The sequence below is a fragment of the Oryctolagus cuniculus genome, chromosome 17, assembly GCF_964237555.1.
Source record: "Oryctolagus cuniculus chromosome 17, mOryCun1.1, whole genome shotgun sequence".
In the NCBI taxonomy this organism is placed as follows: domain Eukaryota; kingdom Metazoa; phylum Chordata; class Mammalia; order Lagomorpha; family Leporidae; genus Oryctolagus; species Oryctolagus cuniculus.
In genome coordinates this window covers 18,999,626-19,018,926 of record NC_091448.1, presented here as the reverse complement: position 1 = coordinate 19,018,926, position 19,301 = coordinate 18,999,626, and the positions used below count along the sequence as shown (strand labels likewise).

At 62.3% G+C, this 19,301-nt stretch overlaps 1 protein-coding gene across 1 annotated transcript; it reads right to left on the bottom strand.

The window, feature by feature from the left end:
• Positions 1-3,341: 3,341 nt before the first annotated feature.
• On the bottom strand, positions 3,342-17,608 carry SLC4A1 (solute carrier family 4 member 1 (Diego blood group)). Its single transcript, XM_002719180.5, has 20 exons — positions 17,459-17,608; positions 13,837-13,918; positions 13,622-13,712; positions 12,613-12,680; positions 11,897-12,077; positions 11,680-11,815; positions 11,168-11,291; positions 10,970-11,054; positions 10,643-10,824; positions 9,992-10,202; positions 9,619-9,831; positions 9,364-9,512; positions 9,059-9,253; positions 8,292-8,465; positions 7,796-7,885; positions 7,108-7,274; positions 6,547-6,800; positions 5,716-5,885; positions 5,457-5,630; positions 3,342-4,904 (listed from the first exon to the last, which is right to left on the bottom strand). Exons 2-20 carry the CDS (start codon positions 13,849-13,851, stop codon positions 4,824-4,826), a joined length of 2,760 nt encoding a protein of 919 aa, XP_002719226.2. The 5' UTR covers positions 13,852-13,918; positions 17,459-17,608; the 3' UTR covers positions 3,342-4,823.
• Between the last annotated feature and the right edge of the window lie 1,693 nt (positions 17,609-19,301).

Below are 19,301 nucleotides of genomic sequence, written 5' to 3'. Positions count from 1 at the left end.
GAGTGAACCAGCAGATGGAAAATCTCTCTGTCTCTCCCTCCCTGTCACTCTGCTTTTCAAATATATGAATCAATCTTTAAACACACACACACACACACACACACACACACACACATTGGAGACAACTTGGGAAATTTGACTTTGGATTGGATATTAAATGACACCAAGGTATTATTGCTCATTTTGTTGGGTGTGGTGACAGCATGGTGGTTAGGGGAGAAATGTTCAGTGCTGGGGAACGCAGAGCTCAGGAACAGAGGGTGGGTGCAGCGGCCTGAAGTCTGAGGTTGACTTTCAAGTTGCGTTCAGCAAAGAGAAAAAAAGAGAAAGACCAGGCAAAGGTTGAAGCAAAATGTCAAGGCAAGATCTGGATGATTTTCCAGCTGAGAGATGAGTACCTTGGATTCATTGTACTCGGATCTACTTTGCTGTGTGTGGAAATGTTCATGAGAAAATATAAGACAACAGCAGTGATACAAACTTTCACAAACAACTTCAGACAAAAAGATACAGAGTAAACAACCAGCGTGAAGGCTGGAGGGGAAGACTCAGCAGGAGGGGAGGGCAGGAGAGAAGGAAACAAAGAGGCAACAGGAGGCCACCACCTTGGCTGGCTCTGGGCCTGGAAGTCCTGGAGGAGAAAACATCCATGACCTCCCCTGCAGCTCTACCCGCATGCTGTTTACATTTTTCTAAGGTTTTAAAAATAGATTTATTTATTTATTTGAAAGGCAGAGTTGCAGAGAAGCAAAGGCAGAGAGAGAGAGAGACAGAGAGACAGAGACAGAGAGACAGAGAGAGAGAGAGAGTCTTCCATCGTCTGGTTCACCTCCCCAATTGGCCGCAAGGGCTGGAGCTGCACCGATCCAAAGCCAGGAGCCAGGAGCTTCCTCTGGGTCTCCCACGCAGGTGCAGGGGCCCAAGCACTTGGGCCATCTTCTACTGCTCTCCCAGGCCACAGCAGAGAGCTGGATCGGAAGTGGAGCAGCCGGGACTCAAACCAGCACCCATATGGGATGCCGGCACTGCAGGCGGCAGCTTTACCTGCTACACCACAGCACAGCCCCTAATTTTTTCTGTTTTAAATCCTCACTCCTGGTTCCAGCATCCTGGCACAGTGGATTAAGCCACTGCCTGCTGTGCCAGTATCCCATGTGGGCACTGTTTCAAATGCTGGCTGCTCCACTTCCTATCCAGCACCCTGTTGATGGCCTGGGAAAGCAGTAGAGGATGGCCCAAGTGCTTGGACTGCCATAGCCACATGGGAGACCTGAAAGAAGGCCTTGGTTCCTAGCTTTGGTCTGGCCTAGCCCTGGTTATTGCTGCCATTTGGGGAATGAACCAACAGATGGAAGATTCTCTCTCTTTCTTCTCCCTCTCTGTAACTGCCTTTCAAGTAAATAAATCTTTAAAAAAATAAAATAAAATAAAATAACCCCTCACTTCCACACACACAATATGAGAGGTGTTCAGTAAGTTAATGGAAAAAATGTGTATTATGAAAAAAAAGTATGCTTGGGTTTTAAATTCTCTTAGCTCCGAGTAAACCTACATTTCCCAGAAACTGTTTTTCTTTTTTTTTAGGAGGTATTTTTAAATTTTTATTTGTTTATTTTTATTTGAAAGGTAGAGCAACAGAATAAGAGAGAATCTCCCATCCTCTGGCCCAAATGCTTACAACACTGGCCAAAGCCAGGAGCCAGGAGCCAGGAGCTCCACCCTGGTGTCCACGCGGGTGCAGGGGCCCAAGTCCTTGAGCCGTCACTTGCTGCCTCCCAGGCGGTTGGTTCATCAGCAGGAAGCGTAGCCTGGACTCCAGGCAGGCGGCCTCATGGGGATTTCGGGGCAGGAGCAGTGGCTCAGCCGGACCTGCCCCGGGATTACTCCGCCTAAGGCCCCCTGGGCTCCCTCAGCCCGACGACGCGACGCGGGGCACAGGGTCCTGCAATTCACCAGCTGCGTGCGATCTGCGGCGTCTGGGCCCTTTGGCTCGGTGGCGTCACTCCCCTGCCAGGGTGCTCACCGGCCGGCCGCACCTCAGCCCAGCAGTCCAGGTCGCTTTCCGGAGGGTGGGGCGGCTCAGCACGGTTTAAACCGCAGAGATGACCAGCGAGGGCGCGAGCAGCCTCCACGTTTCCCCGCCGCCTGCCCGGCTCTGGCTCCGGAGCTCTGGGGTCTGAGCTCTGGGGGCACAGCCGCGGCCCCGCCCCCTGCACGCGGCCGGGAGCGGTGGGTGGACAACACAAACCCTCACACTCTCCTCCGAGCGTGGGCGGAGTGGGTGGAGCCGGCGGCCCCGCCCCCAGGCTGCTTCCTAAAGCCGAGTTCCCACGCTGGTCCTCGAATGCAAATTGTTGTTTAGCAGTTTGGGACCGGGTCCTGGGACTCTGCATTTCTACGAAGCTTCTCTCCTGCCGGGGATGCTGTCTGGGTAGAGTGTGGCCCTGTCCCAGCTCCCCTGGCGCCGGTGCTGTTACCCCAGTGAGACAAGACTTTGGAGCGAGGGCGGCAGCCTTGGCTAGGGCAGGAACTGTCCCGGACTTGGAGGTAGCACTTGAGATGAAAGAGAAGAGTAGGATCTCCAAGGAAACAGTGCCCAGACAGCTACTAGGTTGCCAGGACGGGCAGCCTGCCTGCGGGAGGGGGCTGCCAGTACCCCCACCCAGGCCCCCAGCCGCCAGCCTCAAGCCCTGGCTTCTGGGAGCAGCAGGCTGGGACTGGAGGGACTGGCAAGCGCTGGGGTCAAGGCCCCTGCCTGAGCACACGCAGCTGCTGTGGGTGGGAGGTGGGCGCAGGGGCCCGGGTTATGTCTGCCACCCTTTGCCCTGCCAGCCTGGGATGGGTCAGCTGGGGATATGCACAGGGAATAAATATAGACTCGGGGAAGGAAGCCAGACGCCCCGCCCTGCGCTGACCTCTGGCTGGGAGTCCGCGGAGGCCAGGGAGGGAATGTGTCCCAGCACTCTCCTGTCTAGGGGAGGGTGACCCCGGGCTCAGCAGCCTCCCAGAGTTGCTGGCAGTGGCTGGGGACAGGAGCTGCGCCTCAGTGTCCTCCCGAAGGAGCTATCCGGCATGCTGGTCTCAAGGGTGTGGGTCCACAAGTAGCAGGACACAGGGGCCGGGGGCCCTTGCAGCGCCTCTCCCGCCCTGTGGCGCTGGGTGCCTTCTGCCCCTGCTCTCCTGGTGCTCAGTGCTCGCCAGCTCCATGCTCAGGCTCAGACGAGCTCGGCCTGGCTGTTGCGGCCCCCATCGATGCAGCCCTGCCCTGGCCCACTCCACGCAAAGACCGCGTGACCCTGGATCCACAGCTCTGGGTAGGGGCATTCAAGCAAGGCAGCCCGTCCCACACAGACGCATTTATTGGCAAAAACGTATTCCAAAGCATCAAGGGGAAGGGGTACTAGTGGAGTGGGCGACTGTCCTTAGCAATGTCCAAGGAGCAGAGGGCGAGAGGAGACAGGGCATCCCCGTCAGAGTAACCATACCCACAGCCCCCAAGGGGCTCGCTCACGTTGTCACACTGGGTCCTCGTGAAAACCCCACGAGGTCGGTACCTTCGTCATTCCTCTTTTGCAGGTGCGGAAACCGAGGCTCAGAACAGGGCAGAGGCAGGAGGCAGCAGGTGGATGCCGGCTCTCGGGCGTCTGTCACCACCTCCTTTCTTTTTGGTCCCTCTGGAGCCTCAGTTTCTCCCACCTCTCCCCACTTCCAGTTCTTTCAACTTTTTTAATATTTTTGTTTTATAAAAAAATAGATTCCCTCCCCCCATGCTGGAGAGCCTACGGTCTTCTACCCCAATTGGGCAAAGCTGGGTTCTCCCCAGGGTTGAGTTCGGGTGGGGCTGGGGACAGTGCGTTTCTTATGGGGGATCTGGGAGCCTGTATGAAGCTAAAGTACAGTGACAGCCCTTAGAAAATACACAAGTAATAAATTACAACCCTCCCTCCCCCGCCTGCCCCCGGCTCCCACCCCCCCCCATTCTAGAATAGACTCTGCATTGCTCCCTCTCGCCCACGCCAGGGCAGGGTCTGTCTCAGTCCCCTCAGGGTCCACAGGGTCCAGGGCCTTCAGTATGTGTTTGTGGAATGAATGAATGAGGGCATGCGAGGGAGCCAGCATTGAGGAGTCCTGCCTGCATCCCGGTCCCTCTCCAGAACACCTCTTTCCAACCCCAGAGAAGGGGGCTTCAGGTTAGGGTTGGGGCGGAGAGGGGAAGGAGGTCACGGGGCACCTCTGGGCGTGGCATGGTGGGTGACTACGGGAGGACGCCCTCTGTGGCTCAGGAGCTGCGTGGCCTTGGGCAGGTGTGGAGAATGCTGACTACTGTATCTCCAGACTTTACAAAGCCCTCTTCCCACATGTATCTTTGGTCCTCAGCAACCACTCTGTAACGTGGGTATTATTATCAACATACCCATTTTACAGAAGAGGAAGCAGAGGCTGCAGAGTTCAAGGGACATGCCCAAGGTCACACAGCAAGCAGGCATCCGGCCACCCCCCGCCCCCAGAGTAGCCCTCTCTCTGTGCCAAGAAGAGACAGAGCTCAGATCTCAGTCTCAGTAGAGACCCCCAAGTGGCAGCGTGGCAGTAGGAGGGACTATGGGACCTAATCCCCCGAGGTGGGCCCCTTGGCTGTCTCTAGCCGGAAAAGCCAGTTTACCTTTGGTGGTGGTTTCCCATACACCCCCCTTCCACCCAGTCTTGGGGCCACAGCTATTGCCCAGGAAGAGCCTGGGAGTCCCTGAGGTGCCCATGAACTTGTGCTCTTCCTGGAGAGCGGGGGAGTGAAAGTTGCAAGGGGGTGTGGGGTCTAGGCCAGCCCCTCACACAGGCATGGTCACTTCATCATATTCGTCCCGACCTTCTTCCTCGTCAAAGGTGGCCTTGGCGTCATCGGCATCCAGCTGCAGGGGTGGGACAGGAAGCGGGGAGGGTAAGAGCCTCTGTGGTTAGGAGAGGGTCTGGCTGTCCCTGAGCCTTGCCCTGTGTGGTCCCCAGCCTCCCAGTGCGGGGGAGGAAGGGTCTGGATGAGTAGTTCCAAAGTGGAGGAGCCCCTGGGGATCTGGTGCCCAGAGGGGTAGAGGGGAGCAGGGGGCCCCTTCACCAGGGCACCCCGCCGTGGCCTGGGCCGCGTCATGGAAGAATTCCATTAGCGGAGCATCTCTGTGCCAAAGGATCTGGAAGGTGCCAGGTCTCAGGGAGCTCAGGGCAGCCCCACCTGCATGTGTGTCTTGAAGGCTTCCGCACCTGTCGTTGATCCTCCTTACAGGTGTGCAAGGTGGAGGCACAAAGAAGCCACCCGCTCCACATCTCTGCAGGCTGGGAGCCAGACCCAGGCCCTACCCCTGCGCTCTCCCATCCCCCCTTGCTGGGAGACACGCCTGTCACGTTCTCCCGCCCCTCTCATCTCTCTCCCCGCCCAGCCCCTACAGCTGCCCAGGCCGGCAGCCACTCACACACTGGAGCTCCAGGTTGCTGAAGATGTAGGGCAGCAGGAGGCGCCGCAGGGGCACAGTGAGGATGAGGACGAAGGGCAGGGCCAGTGAGGCGGGCGTGGACTTCACCACCCACAGCGCGACCAGACAGATGATCTGGATGCCCGTGAACAAGTGCATGCGCCAGGTCTTCACCTGCAGCCGGAAGCTGGGTTCAGCGCCAGGCCTGCCCTGGCCCGCCCACCCCTGCCTCACATTGGGCCACCGGGAGGGCCTGTACCCGCTTGACGAAGGGCACGTCTGGGTGGTACTTGGGTGGCTTGAGCAGAAGCAAGATGCGGTCGAAGAGCTGGATACCGCTGAGAGATGTGACCCCCATATAGAGGAAGATGCCAAAGAGCACGGCCAGGGGGATGCGGGACAGGATGGGCTCCATGAGGATGGACAGGCCTAGGGGCAGCAGCACCGTCAGCCCCAGGCCGCCCAGGGGTGGACGTCCCCGGGGGCTGGCTCGGCTCTGGGGCTGCACAGTGAAACCCCAGGTGCCATGCAGAGCCTCCAGGAGACAGGCTCGGAGAGGGGCGCAACCTGCCTGGGGCCACACAGCCAGCCTCCTCCTGCACAACATCAAGTTCACCTCCCTCCCTTAAGAAACTCCCCTGGCCTCCTCACCCATGACCAGGACACTGCCCACGCGGAGCCCTGTGACCCCCCACCGGGACTCAGCCCAGAGCGTCAGCCCTTGCAGCTGAGCTGGAAGGGAGTGCAGATGGGGAAACTGAGGCTCAGAGACCAGGAGGGGTTCTGGGTTAGCAGCAGGGCAGAGCTGAACCCACAGTTCATTGAACCTTTGCTGGGTTGGCCCGGGAGGGCAGGGTCCAGTCTGGAAGAGAGGCCCCTCCCCCTCCAGCTCAGATGCCCACCCCAGTGCCCTGGGCATTCCTCCAGGATTCCCTCCTTCGAGGGCCTGGTGCTAGGGAGCTGTGGGTGGCGGGGGGGGGGGGGAGGCGGGAACTTGCATGTGGGGGAGAGGCAGATGACCTAAGGGGCAGGGGCTGGGGTCAAAGACAGGGCAGGGAGGTGGCACAGGGCACGGCCAGCTCTCACTCACCCACAAGCACAGAGACCAGGAGCCCGCTGATCCTCTGCTCCTTGACCTCCTGGATCTGGGCCGCAGCCCCTGGGCTGCTCGCCTTGCCCATGACGGTGAGAGCATTGGCGTGAGTGACAGAACGCACAGTGGTGGCGCTGAGCCAGGGCATCCCGAAGAGGGCAGCCACCCCGCCCATGCCCACGACCAGCAGCAGGTCCAGGTGGAAGCCGGAGCCCTTGATCATCTTGCGTTCCGGTTTGCTGACGATCAGCCTGGGGGTGGCAGGAGTCAGGGCCGAGCCCCTCCCTCCTGCCTCTCCATGCCCGTGCCCGTGCCTGCGCCCATTTCCCACTGTCCTCCCGGCTCCCCTCCTCCCACCCATCTTGGGGTCAGAGGTGCCCCAGCATCCACTTATCCAGCCCCTACTTAGACTTAGTTTGGGAGAATATTTCTTCAAAAGAGCTCTCCAAATTGTGCAGTGCCAGGTCTCACGGAACCTGGACCTGTCCCCGACGGCCCGAGGCTGCCTGGGGGCATCTCATCCTCCCACCCGAGGCCCAGCCCGGCCCTAGCTCTCACGTGGTGATCTGAGACTCCAGGAATATGAGAATGAAGACCAGCAGGGCTGGCAGGGCGGCCCCAAACATCATCCAGATGGGGAACTGGGAGAACAAGCCCAGCGGGTGGATGACCCAGCCCCTGGCCGAGGAGTTGGACACCTGGAGGCCGCTGGGCACCGAGAGTTTCTGTGGGGGGGGGAAAACTGGTGAGAACAGCAGGGGCAGGCGACAGGGAGCTGAGGGGGTCTGGGGAGTCAGGGCGCTGGGGTTGAGAAGAGGGGTGGGGGCACTTGGGGGCTTCCCTATCTTGAGCATCCATTCTGCACCCAGTTACTGCCCTGCGCCAGACACGCGGCTTCTCACCGCCAACTTTACAGATGGGGAAGTAGCATCAGGGGTTGGGTAGCTGACCGCATAACCCCACAGCACATGGCTACTTGTGCCAGAGCTGAGATGCATACCCAGATCTGCCTGGCTCCCAGACTCTTACCTACTACCCTGGATTAAAGGGATCAGCCTGGCCCAGCCCCTTGCTTTGGCCAGAGGGGGTCCTACGGGGTTGTGGGAGGGCCCTGGGCTCCTAGGGGAGGCGGGGATGGGATGCAGACAGGACTAGGAGTTGGCTTCAGGTTGAGGGAAATGGTCCTTGGCTAAGAAGTGAGAGTGGGGACAGTGGGTGGGGTTTGAGGGCTGGGAGGAGGAGTCACCTGGGTGTAGGTGTCCTGGATGAAGGAATCCACCAGGACCATGATCAGGATTGAGATGGGGACCCCAAAGTCTCCGATGACCCGACGCAGCTGGGAGCATGTGAAGGGACCAGCGGTCAGTTGTCAGGGGCTCCCACCTCTCATCCCCCCCCCCAGCCCTCCCTCCTGTCCCGCGTTCACCCAGGGGGCCCTGTTCTTCTGGGGGACTCTGTCAGCATCCAGTGACCTGTCCTGCACCTCAACCATCCTCATTCCTTTCTTCTCCCTGGCCCACAGCCCCCCCATTCCCTCCCAAGAACTGTGCCTGGTTCTCAGCCTGGCCGGGCTGAGTCAGGCTAACTGGCAGGGAGAAGCCCTCGGAAGCAGGGGGCCTGGAGGCTTGGGAGTAAGGATGGGGTCTGGGGAAAGAAGGGAAGCTAGGGCACCGGGAAGTCGGGAGGGACTTTGGACTGATGCGGGCCAGTGCAGGCCGGGATAGGTGGGGAGGGGTGCTCACCATGCCGGGGAAGTAGGAGCTGTTCTTGAACTTGCGCAGCATCATGGCAAAGAAGAAGGTGCCGGCCATGAGCACAAGAGAGAGGAGGGCAGTGTTGGGCAGGGGGCCCTGAGGTTTGGGCTTCATTACCACACTGTGGTTGTATCGCCCCTGCAGCGGGTGGTCCTGGAAGATCTGCAGGAGAGAACCAAGACATCCTGTTCCCTCCCAGCCTTGGCTTGGGCTGGAGAGCACCAGCTAAGTGTACCCAACACTGTCATCCGTCCATCATCCATCCGTCCATCATCCATCCGTCATCCATCATCCATCATCCGTCATCCGTCCATCCTTTATCAGCTGAGGAGGCAGAACACCCCACTGGCTGGGCCCTGTGGCTCTTCAGAGCAAGCGCCTGGGCAGTGGGAAACCTCAGAGCCCCGACTGCCCTCTCCACACATGTAGCTTCCCCTGCAGTCTCACACACACCTGCCCACTAGTCCCGTTGTGTGGGGTCACGGTCACGGACACACATACACAGAGTCATCCTCACTGCACAGACATATGGCAAGAACACAGGCAGCAGGCGTCAACATGTCAATACGGTCTTGTGTGCAGATGTGAGTTCCCCAGTCTCTCTCCACACACACACACACACACACACACACACGTGTGCGTCATGTGTGCAGTCGCATGGCTGTGCCACACCAGCGCTGGACAGCCACAGGTGCCCTGTGCACACAGCCTGTTGGTTATCTCATGTCTGCAGTGACATCCCCGTGGGCCCCCACCTTGATCAGCTTGGAGAAGGTCTCGTAGATGAAGATGAGGGAGATGAGGAAGGAGAAGATCTCCTGGGTGTAGCGCGAGATGAAGCGGACCAGGAAGCTGCCCTCGAAGGCCACCACCAGCACCACCAGCAGGATGAGCCAGAAGCCGATCCACGCCCGGCCCACGATGTACTCCAGGTTGTTGCTTTCGCAGAACTGCGGGGCGGTCAGAGGGAGTCGGGTCAGACAGGTGGCCCAGGCCCTGCGGGGGCGGGGGCAGGGGGCAGGGGGCGGGGCTGGGGTGGGCAGGGGCGGGTCTGAGCTACCGAGAAGAAGGCTTCCTCAAACACCAGCAGGGGTCCTGAGAAGCCAACCACAAGCAGAGGCTGAGCCCCGAGCAGGGCGAAGAGAATGCCCTGCACCGCCGTGGAGATGAGCAGCTCCGACACCCCCATCTGGTTCCGGGTCTTTTCTCCTGGGGGCAGAGGTCACAGTGGGGTCAAGGTCATGAGCTCCTTTCCAGGGGCCAAGGCAGAGGCCAGAGGGTAGGAGCTGAGAGGGACACAGGCGTGGGCACTGACCCAGGAGGCCGCCGAAGGTGATGGCGGGGGACAGAGCGGCGAAGTAGATGAAGATGACGGCAGCCAGGACCTGGGGGCTGAGCGCGTCTGTGATGTCGCTCAGGTAGTAAGGGTAGCGGCGCCGGATGTCACGCACCAGGCCCCCAAAGAGCCGGCCTGTCCGCTGCAGAGGGTCCTCTGGTTCGCCGGGGGCCCCAGCACCCCCATTCAAGTCTGCGGTGGAGGATGAGGCGTGGTCAGGTGGGTGCGGTGGGCGTTGCCCAGTGGGGAGGGGGTGTCCAAGGAGGCTGGGGGCACAGGTTCAGGGACAGGGTGGGCTGTGCTGGGAGGTCGGGGGATGGGTGGGGGCTCAGGGCCTGGGCAGAGCCGGTACCTAGGCCCTTGTAGAAGCTGGGGTCTGGCTTGGCCGGGCTGGGCAGGTAGCGCCTCCGAAGCAGCTCCCTCTGCACAGGCACCAGACTGAGCAGGGCCTGCTCGGAGGGCACGTCCGTGGGCGGCAGCACCAGACTGCAGTCCAGAAAGCCCTCCAGGGAGTGCACCAGCTCCCCCCGGCTCTGGGTCAGGTAGGCCTCGGTGCGGAACACCTGTGGGCAGGAGAGAGGCTCAGGGCTGCTGGGACCTGCTGAGCGACAGGACCCTGGAAGCCACAGCCGAGGTCCCCAGGGACCAGAACCCTCTCACCGACTCTCGGTGCTGGGCACGCCTTGCCCTAATCACCGCTGAGGAAGGGCTTTGGGCACACAAGCAGGGGAAGGGGAAGGAGCCAAGGCAAACCGGGCAGGTTAGGCAGGGCAGACGAGGCCAGCCCAAGCCAGCCCTAACCAGATGGGACCAGGCCAGAGTGGGCCCGACCAGCCCAGCCAGGCCAGGGCAAAGGCCCGGCCAGGTGAGATGAGTTAGGCTGGCCAGATGGGCCAGACACAGCCGAATGGGATCGAATGCATCAAATGGGAGAACCGAAAGCAACCCAGGCTCGCCCCGGCCCCCCTGGCCGCTGCCCCAGCCCCCACGGAGCCCTCCTCACCCTCTCTGACATGAGGGTGGCTGCGGCGCGGCCAAGCTGGGTGTAGTCGGTGTGGGGAGCCTCGGGCCCCAGCAACACGAGCAGGAAGCGCACAGGCACAGGCAGCTCCAAGGCCTCCAGCATCGCCGCCTCCTGCAGCCGCACGAAGCCCAGCACCGGCCGCTCCAGGAAGGTGGCCCGGCCTGGGGTAAGGGGCAGGTGGGAGGTGGTCAGGCCCGGTGGAGGGGCCTGGGAGGAGGCTGCCGGCACCAGGCTCAGGGAAAGGCAGCAGGGCCCGCAGGAGAGGTGGGAGGAGGGAGTGGCGAGGGGCAAGACCCCAGCTCTTACCCACGAGCACCAGGGTGGCCTCCGAATCCGGGGGGATCTTTTCCAGAACTCCCGACGGCGACTGTCCCTCCGTGCCGCCCTCTCCCTGGAGGAAGGGGGGCATTGAGGGGTGTGCTCAGACCACCCTGGACCCCAGACCCCTCTTGCCCTTGCCGCGTTTGGGTAGGGGGCTTTCCAGCTGTCCCTGCACAGCCTCACCTGCACACAGAAGAGCTGCGTCTCCAGCGAGGGCTGCTGGGGGAGCAGCGGCTCAGCAGGGTCCCCAGAGCGTGTCAGGACCACGGGCTTCACACCCCCCAGGGCCTCCAGGTCTCCGGCGTGGCTGCAGGACACACAGGGGATACCCGCTGAATAAGCTGTTCAGGCTATGGAGGTGAGCAGTGGGAGGGATGGGGGGGGCAGACATCAAGGAGGGCTTCCCAGAGGCCAGGCCGGAGGGGCCCATGGAGGAAGAAGTAGCCGAGCCTCCACTCAAAGGCCCCTGCGCATGTACGGGGGCAACTCCTGCCTGGAACCACTGGGTGGGAGCCAACGAATGGATAGAGGACGGGCTGGCAGGCAGCAGCTCGGAGCACAGGGTGTGGTCACTCTTGGGAGGCACTGGGGAGGACGCATGGGCCCGCAGGGCCACCTGCAGCTCCGGGGAGATGCTGAGCGGAGAGGTGTGGGCCTGCTGGGGGCAGCGCCCGGACCCCAGGGGGCAAGCGCACCTGTGTTTCAGCAGCAGCGCCCGGAGCAGCTCATCTCGGTCCTGGGGCCGGATCTGCTCCTCGTAGATAAACCTGTCCAGCAGTTGGTTGGCTACCCCGGCCAGGGAGGTCTCCGGGAGGTCCAGGAGGAAGGTGCCTGTGAGCAGGGGAGGGGGAGGTGAGCCCCAGGCCGCGGAGCTGGCGCGCCGCCGGTGGCCCAGGGCCCAGTGGGGCTCACCCTTGGCGAAGACTCTCTGCAGCTCCAGAAGGCTCCAGAAGGTGAGGTAGGACAGGTGCGGGCGGCCCCAGGCGCCGTCCTGGCCCAGGTTCTCCTCCAGCCTCACCCAGTGCGCCGCCTCCATCCATCGCGGCTCCCGGTTCCGCTCGTCCATCACCAGCTCCTGCAGCTCCACGTAGACCTGTGGGCCGCGGGCCCACCTTAGTCCCGCAGGGACCCCGGGCCGCGTGGGCACCTGGCAGCTCTCGGGAGATGCCCGTAGGAGGCCCAGGACAGATCCCGAGCTCAGACCAGGCCACTGGCTCCAGCCCCCAATGTTCTGGCCAGGCCCTCACCCCGTTTCTGAAGGCACTTGGGGAACCTCAGGCCACTCAGGGCCAGAGTGGCTGCTTGGGGGCGAAGGGGCCAGGGCGTGGTGGCTGAGGCTAGAGGGACCTTCGTCGCCACGGGGCTGGGTCCCTGCCCCAGACTGTGCACCCTCAGGGTCATAGCTGAGAGTGGGTCCAGGTCCCTAACCCACAAGATGATCTGGTACCCAGCAGGACCTGGGGCTCCTCTTCCCTTCCCTTCCTGTCCCTTCAGGACACCCCCTTCTCTGCCTGCTTGTGGGGTTTCCCAGCCTGAAGCTGCCACTGTCCCTTTGCTTCCCCTTCCCTGGGGAGTGTGGGAGTCCCGGGGGCGGCGTGGAGGCGGGGACTGGGGGAGGCTGGTCCTACCTCGCGGGTGCCCGGGTGCGATGATGTGGTGGTGTGGTAGTCGGTGGGTGCCGGCTCGAAAGGGGAGGCTGGAAATCCAGAGGTGCCGTTGGTGCTAACCCCCAGCGAGTCCCCCTCGCACCCCAAGGTGCTGCTACGCCACCCACTTGGGCCCCTGAGGCCCAGGCCGGGGAGGATGCCCCCTCCCTCCCACCAGCCTGCAACCCTGGTGCCCCCACTGCCACCACTTGGTGGGACGCGGTGCCCACACCAGCCCTGGGCCCAGCCTGGCTCGGTCACTCCTCATCTGCACCCGGTGGAGGACCCCCGGCCCCTCCTCAGTGACCACAGGAAGGGACCTTCCGGGGGTGATCGGTGAGCGGCCAGGTCTGCTCCCTCCCCTGCCCGCCCTGCATGCGGGCTCCCTGCCCTCTTCCCACCTGGGGAGTCTCACCGACTGCACACTGAGCCGCGTGGCAGGGTGGGGCCAGCCTCTTATATTGCCCCCCTCCCCAGCCCTCATTTCCCAGAGGGGCCTCTTAACCTCAGTGTCGGTCACCAGCACTTAAGGTCCGTTGACAGTAAACAGGTGACAGCTCCCCACGGGGGCTCCCCACAGCAGGTCAGGGACCATGGCCTTGGGCAGGCTCCTAAGGTCTCTCTGCTCAGGGGGTCTCCACAGCCCCCCATTTCTCAGGAGCTTTGGACCCCAGGACAGAGGATGTCCCCAGAGCCAGCCCAGTGCCCGGCCTAGGAGCGGGCGTGGGGTGGGCTCGGGGGTCTGCGGGTGCACACCCTTGTCCCAGACAGGCCCCGCTGCTCTCCTGCACGTGGACGGGGTGCTGCGACGGGTGAGTGGCCCGGCTCTCCCCCCCCCCCCCGCCCCCAGTCAACTCCTGTGATCATTTCAAACAACACTGTTTACCCTTCAATCAGCCAGAATTGGGCAGAGAACTGGGGGTAGGGGGAGGGGGGCCCCAGGCCCAGCAGCTCAGTGCTCGTCCTGGCAGAGGGAGGGGCTGGAGCTCACCTGCCGGCTCCTCCACCTGGGGCATGGGGACCCCGGGGTCTTCATACTCCTCCTCCTCCAGAATCTCCCCCAGCACCTCTTCGTAGTCCTCCTGCGGGGAGCGGAGAGCGAGGCTGGGCCGTGAGGCACCCCCTAAGCCCCCAGGGAGGTGGCGGTCCAGGGCTGGCCCTGCAGAGCCCCCAGGTAGGAGTGTGGCGACGCCGGGAGAGACCCACCTGCAGATCCCCCATGGCGCTGTCCTGCGTGTCTGATCGTCCACGGCGATCGAGGCCCCAGCATAACCCGCGGCGCGGGTCCCTGCACATGGAGAGGCACAGGCTGAGGGAGGCGCAGGCATCCTGGGGTCTCCTGTCCTCCCCCAGAGGGGGCTCCCAGGTACTGGGAGAAGGTGGGGGCAGAGGAAGGATGCATGCGGGGCAGGGGATGGGCCGCGCGGGGGCAGCAGGCTCGGCTGGCATCCATCTGAGAGCGTCTGGGGTGCGTGGGTCACGTGCGTCAAGGCCAGCTCCATCTTCCATTTGCCAGTCTCACCGGCCCCTCTTCCTGTCCATCTCCAGGACCCTGCCAGCTCCCCAGGAGCAGGACCAGTCCCCTTTCAGCTCCCCTGAGGGTCCGCAGAGCTACCGTCTGCCCCGAGATGGCGGCTTCCCGCTGGGCACGGAGCTGCCGTGTCCCTGGGAGTGGCCGCAGATCCTGGGGGACGTGACCTTGCTTCTCTCCCCACCTCGTCTTGAACCCTGTCTCTTTCTCTCCCTCCTCATCCAGCCCACAGCCTCCTTGTGGTTCCTGGAACTCACCAAGCCCTTTCCCACCCCAGGGCCTTTGCACGTCCAGCTGTCCACATTGCGAAGCCCTGCCCCCAACACCTCAGCCCTTCTCAGGTCTCAGCTCAAATGTCTCCTGGTCAGAGGCCCTCCCTGCTCACCCTAATAATGCCCGGTAGCCCAGTCTGTCAGTTTCTGGTTTGTGGATCGATTTTAGTGACGTCTGACTGTGCTTCTGGAAGGGAAACCATGGAGTACAAAGACCCTGTGTGTCTCTGTCCTCAGGAAAGCCCCTCCTCTCAGCAGAGCAGTTGCCACACAGTAGGTGCAGCTGACACCCAGTAGGTGCTCCATAGGTGTTTCTTGAGAGACAGTAGGAAGGGGTTCCTGTCGCGAGCTTGGAGCTCTGGGACTGGTAGGACCCAGCCAGGAGGCCCTGAGCCCTAGCAGGGAGGAGGGTGTGTCCATCTCAGGAATGCGAGGACGGGCCCAAGGGAAGGGCGTGTGTGCACGGCGCCCTCTCCCCTCTCACCCACTGGGGCGCAGGGTGCTGGGGTGACAGGGTTTGGGCTGGGTCAGGCTGTGCCCAGAGCCGGGAGGCGGCAAAGAGCCAGGCCCGCCCCTCCTCTGCAAAGCTCCCAAACCACCCCCCCCCACCCCCTGAAGAGGAACGGGTGCACGGGCAGCCTCGTGGTTCCCGAGATGATACATGTGTGCCCCCAACCAGCCCAGGCCCACGTGCTGGGTGCCCAGGAGGACGAGCAGGGTCCAGGGGTGGTGTCCAGGGTGGGGGTGGCCTTGGAGGAAGGGGCCCTGGCGCTGGGCGGGCAGCTCAGGCGGGACGGGAAGGGCTGAGAGGCCGGAGCCCCGCAGGTGTAGGAATGGCAGGGGCTCCCCCCAGAAGCTGCGCCTGGAACCTTTCTGAGGACCGGGGGCTCCTGCGTTCCGGGAGGGGGCAGGGCCACGACCGAGCCCCACCAGACAGCCACGCGAGGCGTGAGGCCTTGAGGAGCCTGCTCACACATCTGTCTGTCTGTCTGCCTGTTTCTCCCCCTCCCTCTCCTCTTCTCCCACCTTTTTTTATTTTTTATTTTTTTAATGTATTTGAGAGGTGGCAAGATAGAAGGAGAGAAGGAGTTCCCATTTGCCAATCCACACCCCAGGTGCTAGAAATGACCAGTACTGGGCCTGGCCAAAGCCAGGGGCCAGGAACTCCATCCGTGCCTCGTACAGGGGTAGCAGGGGCCCAACCGCTGGAGCCAGCGTGCACATCAGCGGGAGGCAGGCGTTGAGCGGGACTTACACCGGGGCACTCCTTTGTGGACATCCTCACCAGGGGTGTAACCCATGCGGCAGTGCCTGCCCTCCCTCTGCCGCCTCTCGTCTCAGGACCTCCTGGGCCTCAGAGCTGTGGCCTTAGCGTCCTATCTGAGGGGTGGGATGGTCAGAGCCAGAGAACCCACAGACCTAGGCTGCTTCTCCGTCACTGCAGAGCTGAATGGCCTTGGGCAACTCGCAGCTGCTCTCCAAGGCCTCAGTCATCCCATCTGTATAATGGGAGAGTCTTTCCACAGGGCCTCTGAGAAGTCAGAGACAGAGGCGGGGAGAATGGAGATGTCTTGAGCCCACGGGGGCTGCAGAGGGGCACCCAGACCCAGATTGCTGCCCCAGCCTGGCCCAGCTGCTCCCAGCTTGCTCTGCTTGGCACTGATAAGTGTCTGGTCCCTGATGGCTGCCTGTGTGTGAAAGCCACCAAACAGCTGGCCAGCCAGCCAGGGCCAGGCCAGATAAGGGCGGGTGGGGCATGTGGAGCTGGGAGGAGGCGGGGGCGACAGATGACAGGAATGCCTCCCAGTGGCATCTACCATTGATGAAGACTGTCACCAGCCCATTTTACAGATGAGAATGCTGAGGTTTGGAGAAGTGCACCTGCTTGTGTGGCTCGGTAGGTAGGTACCAGAGGCAGGATCACACCGTGGCCTCCTGCACTCCAGCCCTGTCACTAACCATGAGGGAGCAACGCCACATGGGGTGCCTGCATCTCATGCCCGAGTGGTCCCAGTCCCAGCTCTGCCTCCTACTCCCGCTTCCTGCTACTGCTCATTCTGTGGGCAACAGGTGATGGCCCCCACCCACAGGGAGAGACGGGGATGGCGTTCTGGGCTCCGGTCCTATGTTGCAGGCATTTGGGAGGTAAACCAGTGGATGGAAGATCTCTCTGTCTGTCTGTCTCTCTCTGTCTCTCTGCTTTTCAAATAAATAAATAAAAATGAAAAAAAAAATAGAGCATGACTCTGCGTTTGGATCACCTGGGTTCAAATCCCAGCCCTGCCGTTTACTGTGATTCAACTTCTCTGTGCCTCAGTTTTCTTGTCTGTCAAATGGGGGTGATGAGAACGACACCACCTCATGGACCTGTGTGAGCACGGAGTCAGCGCCCACACATAAGGCACTTGGAACTGTACCTGGCACACGCTCGCTCTCCTTATCCCTGCTCCAGGGTCAAGTTCAGACTTTGCCATCCCCATCCTTTTCCAGTTTACCTTCAGTACCCATGGGGTTAGCTTGAGCTAAGTGCGTTCAGCTTGGTGGTGGTGGTGGGGTGGGGGGGGACTTCCTTTCCCTCTAGTCTAGGGCTAGCATCAGGTCCCCAGGCAGACCCCTGGACGCGTCTTAAATGGGGAGCAGTGTCAGCTGCCATCTTGCCTCCTGCGTGGGAGATGCGGTGGCCTGGGGACCCCTGGGGGCAGAGAAGTCTGGGGTGGGGGAGACCCGAGTCTGGGAGAGCCACGCAGCTGGGCAGGAGGAGCCTGACCAGGACCCGCACCTGAAGGGGCCAGTTGTTCCCGCACACACACCAGCCACACGCTCCTCTGCCACCTGAACCAGCAGGCGCCGTGGGTTTGGACCTGGGGAGCGACGCTCACAAGATCACATTCTTACCCCACCCACCTGCACCCCCAGGAGGTCAGGGGGCTGTGCCCACCTGGACACAGATTCCTGCCGGCCACCTGCGAAAGCCCGCAGGGCAGATGCAGAAGGACCACCCCCAGCCCCTCCCTGCCCTGCTCACCTGCTCACAAGCCGTGGGGTCTCTCGACGAGCTCCTGCACCCGCTGGTGCCCTCTGTGACCAGCTGAGCCCGCGCCGGCACTAACTGCACCAGGTCCTTGCTCCCGCGCCCCGGGGGCAGCTTGCAAACCCCTGACTCATGCCCCCGCCTCCTAATCTGCCCGCCCCACGGGCCGGGAGCCCCTTCCCAGCCCCCGCCCTGCTCCCCCGTGTGCCCCGTAATCGGAGTTATCTCTTACCCACATCTGGACAGCTGTGGCCCACCCTTCCCGCAGCCCTCCTAGCACCCGTGAGTCTCTGAATCTTCCTGCCCGGGCTGAGGTTCGAGGGCTGGGCTCTCCCAGCCTCCCCGCGTCGTGCACCTGCCTGCGCCTGCCGCCGGCCCGGTCCTGCCTCTGCATCCTCCTCTGGGCTGCAACATGCCAGGGGCTTTCTCTGCTCTCCTGGCTTGGGGTCCTTCCCAGCACCTGCTCCTTCTGCAGTCTTCCCACAGGAACCTGCACAGTGCTCACGGGCCCAGAGTAGGGTGCCCGGGCCACCTCACCCCCAAGATCCTGGCTGACTCTGTAGAGCTGGTGGCTGGGAGCTCAGGTGCTGGGAGTCAACCTGAAACAATGTCAGGTCAACAAAAACCACCCGAGCTGGAGGCTGACAAAGCCCCAATGTCTGGGCACACTGGCTCCTCTGTGGCAGCCGGCCCAGGCCCCTGGGCCAGAGCGGCCGCATTCTCAGCCCCCGCCGTCCTCTCCCCCCACCCCCCAGGGGGCCTGGCTCGCTGCTCCTTGGGGGGCGGCCAGGGCCCAGGCCCCTACCCCTGGGCTCTGGCTGTTCATGAAGCCAAGACTGAAAGACAAGTTCAAGTCAACAAGAATGAAGAGAGGTATATTTATTTGTTTTTTAAAGATTTATTTGTTTAGTTGAAAGCCAGAGTTAGGGGGAGAGAGAGCGAGAGCGAGCGAGCTTCCATCCACTGGTTCACTTCCCAAATGGCCGCAATGGCCAAGGCTGGGCCAGTCCAAAGCCAGGAGCCACGAGGTTCATCCAGGTCTCCCACATGGAGTGGGAGGACTTGGGCCATCCTCCACTGCTTTCCTGGGCGCATTAGCAGGGAGCTGGATGGGAAGTGGAGCAGCCAGGACTTGAATCGGCACCCATGTGGGATGCCGGCGCTGCAGGCAGTGGCTTTATCTGCTACGCCACAGCGCCAGTACCAAAGCTCTCTTCAGTTTAAGCCACACAGAGTGAGGAGGGAGGGCTGTGGACAGGGCTCTGGGCTCGGGCAGGGGAAATGCCCCAGCCCAGCCCAGGTGCTCACTGGCTGTCCCTCGCCCTCTCTGGGCTCTGCTTTCTCATCTGTCAGGTGCAAGTGTTGGTTCTGTGGCTGCCAGGCTGAAGGCGCCCTCCCCTGAGACAACAGCGACTCGGGGAGGGACAGAGAGCTGGGCCGGGGGCCTCGCCACCGGCGCACTGGGTCCCGGCAGAGAGGAAGCGGGCAGGGGCTTGGGGCCCGGGCCAGAACCCTGCAGTCTGGGGTGGCCTCCACTCCCGCCTGACTCTCCCGGAGCCCACGAGGCCCAGACAGGGGAACTGTGGCTTCCCGAGCCCCAAGTCCCCCCACACTGTCCCCCTGGGCTCCCCCGCCCGCTGAGGGTGCACCGCTTGCTACTTTCATTCTCTTCCGGATGACAGTGAGGGCGGAGACGCAGGTGAATGGCCCCCGTCTCTGGGCCGCGGCAGCCAGCACACAGAGCTGCCTTCGGCCTGGTCGGCAGCCCACCAGCGCCGGCCTTCATCCCAGTCAGCAGCAGAAAAGCCCTGGCCGCTGTGGATATGCCCCCCCGCCC

Coding starts and splice junctions, on each gene's coding strand:
- SLC4A1 (XM_002719180.5), bottom strand. Junction 10,203..10,642: donor CCACCCTCATGTCAGAGAGG/GTGAGGAGGGCT, acceptor TCCTGCCCACAG/GTGTTCCGCACCGAGGCCTA. Junction 5,631..5,715: donor ACGTGCCCTTCGTCAAGCGG/GTACAGGCCCTC, acceptor TTCCGGCTGCAG/GTGAAGACCTGGCGCATGCA.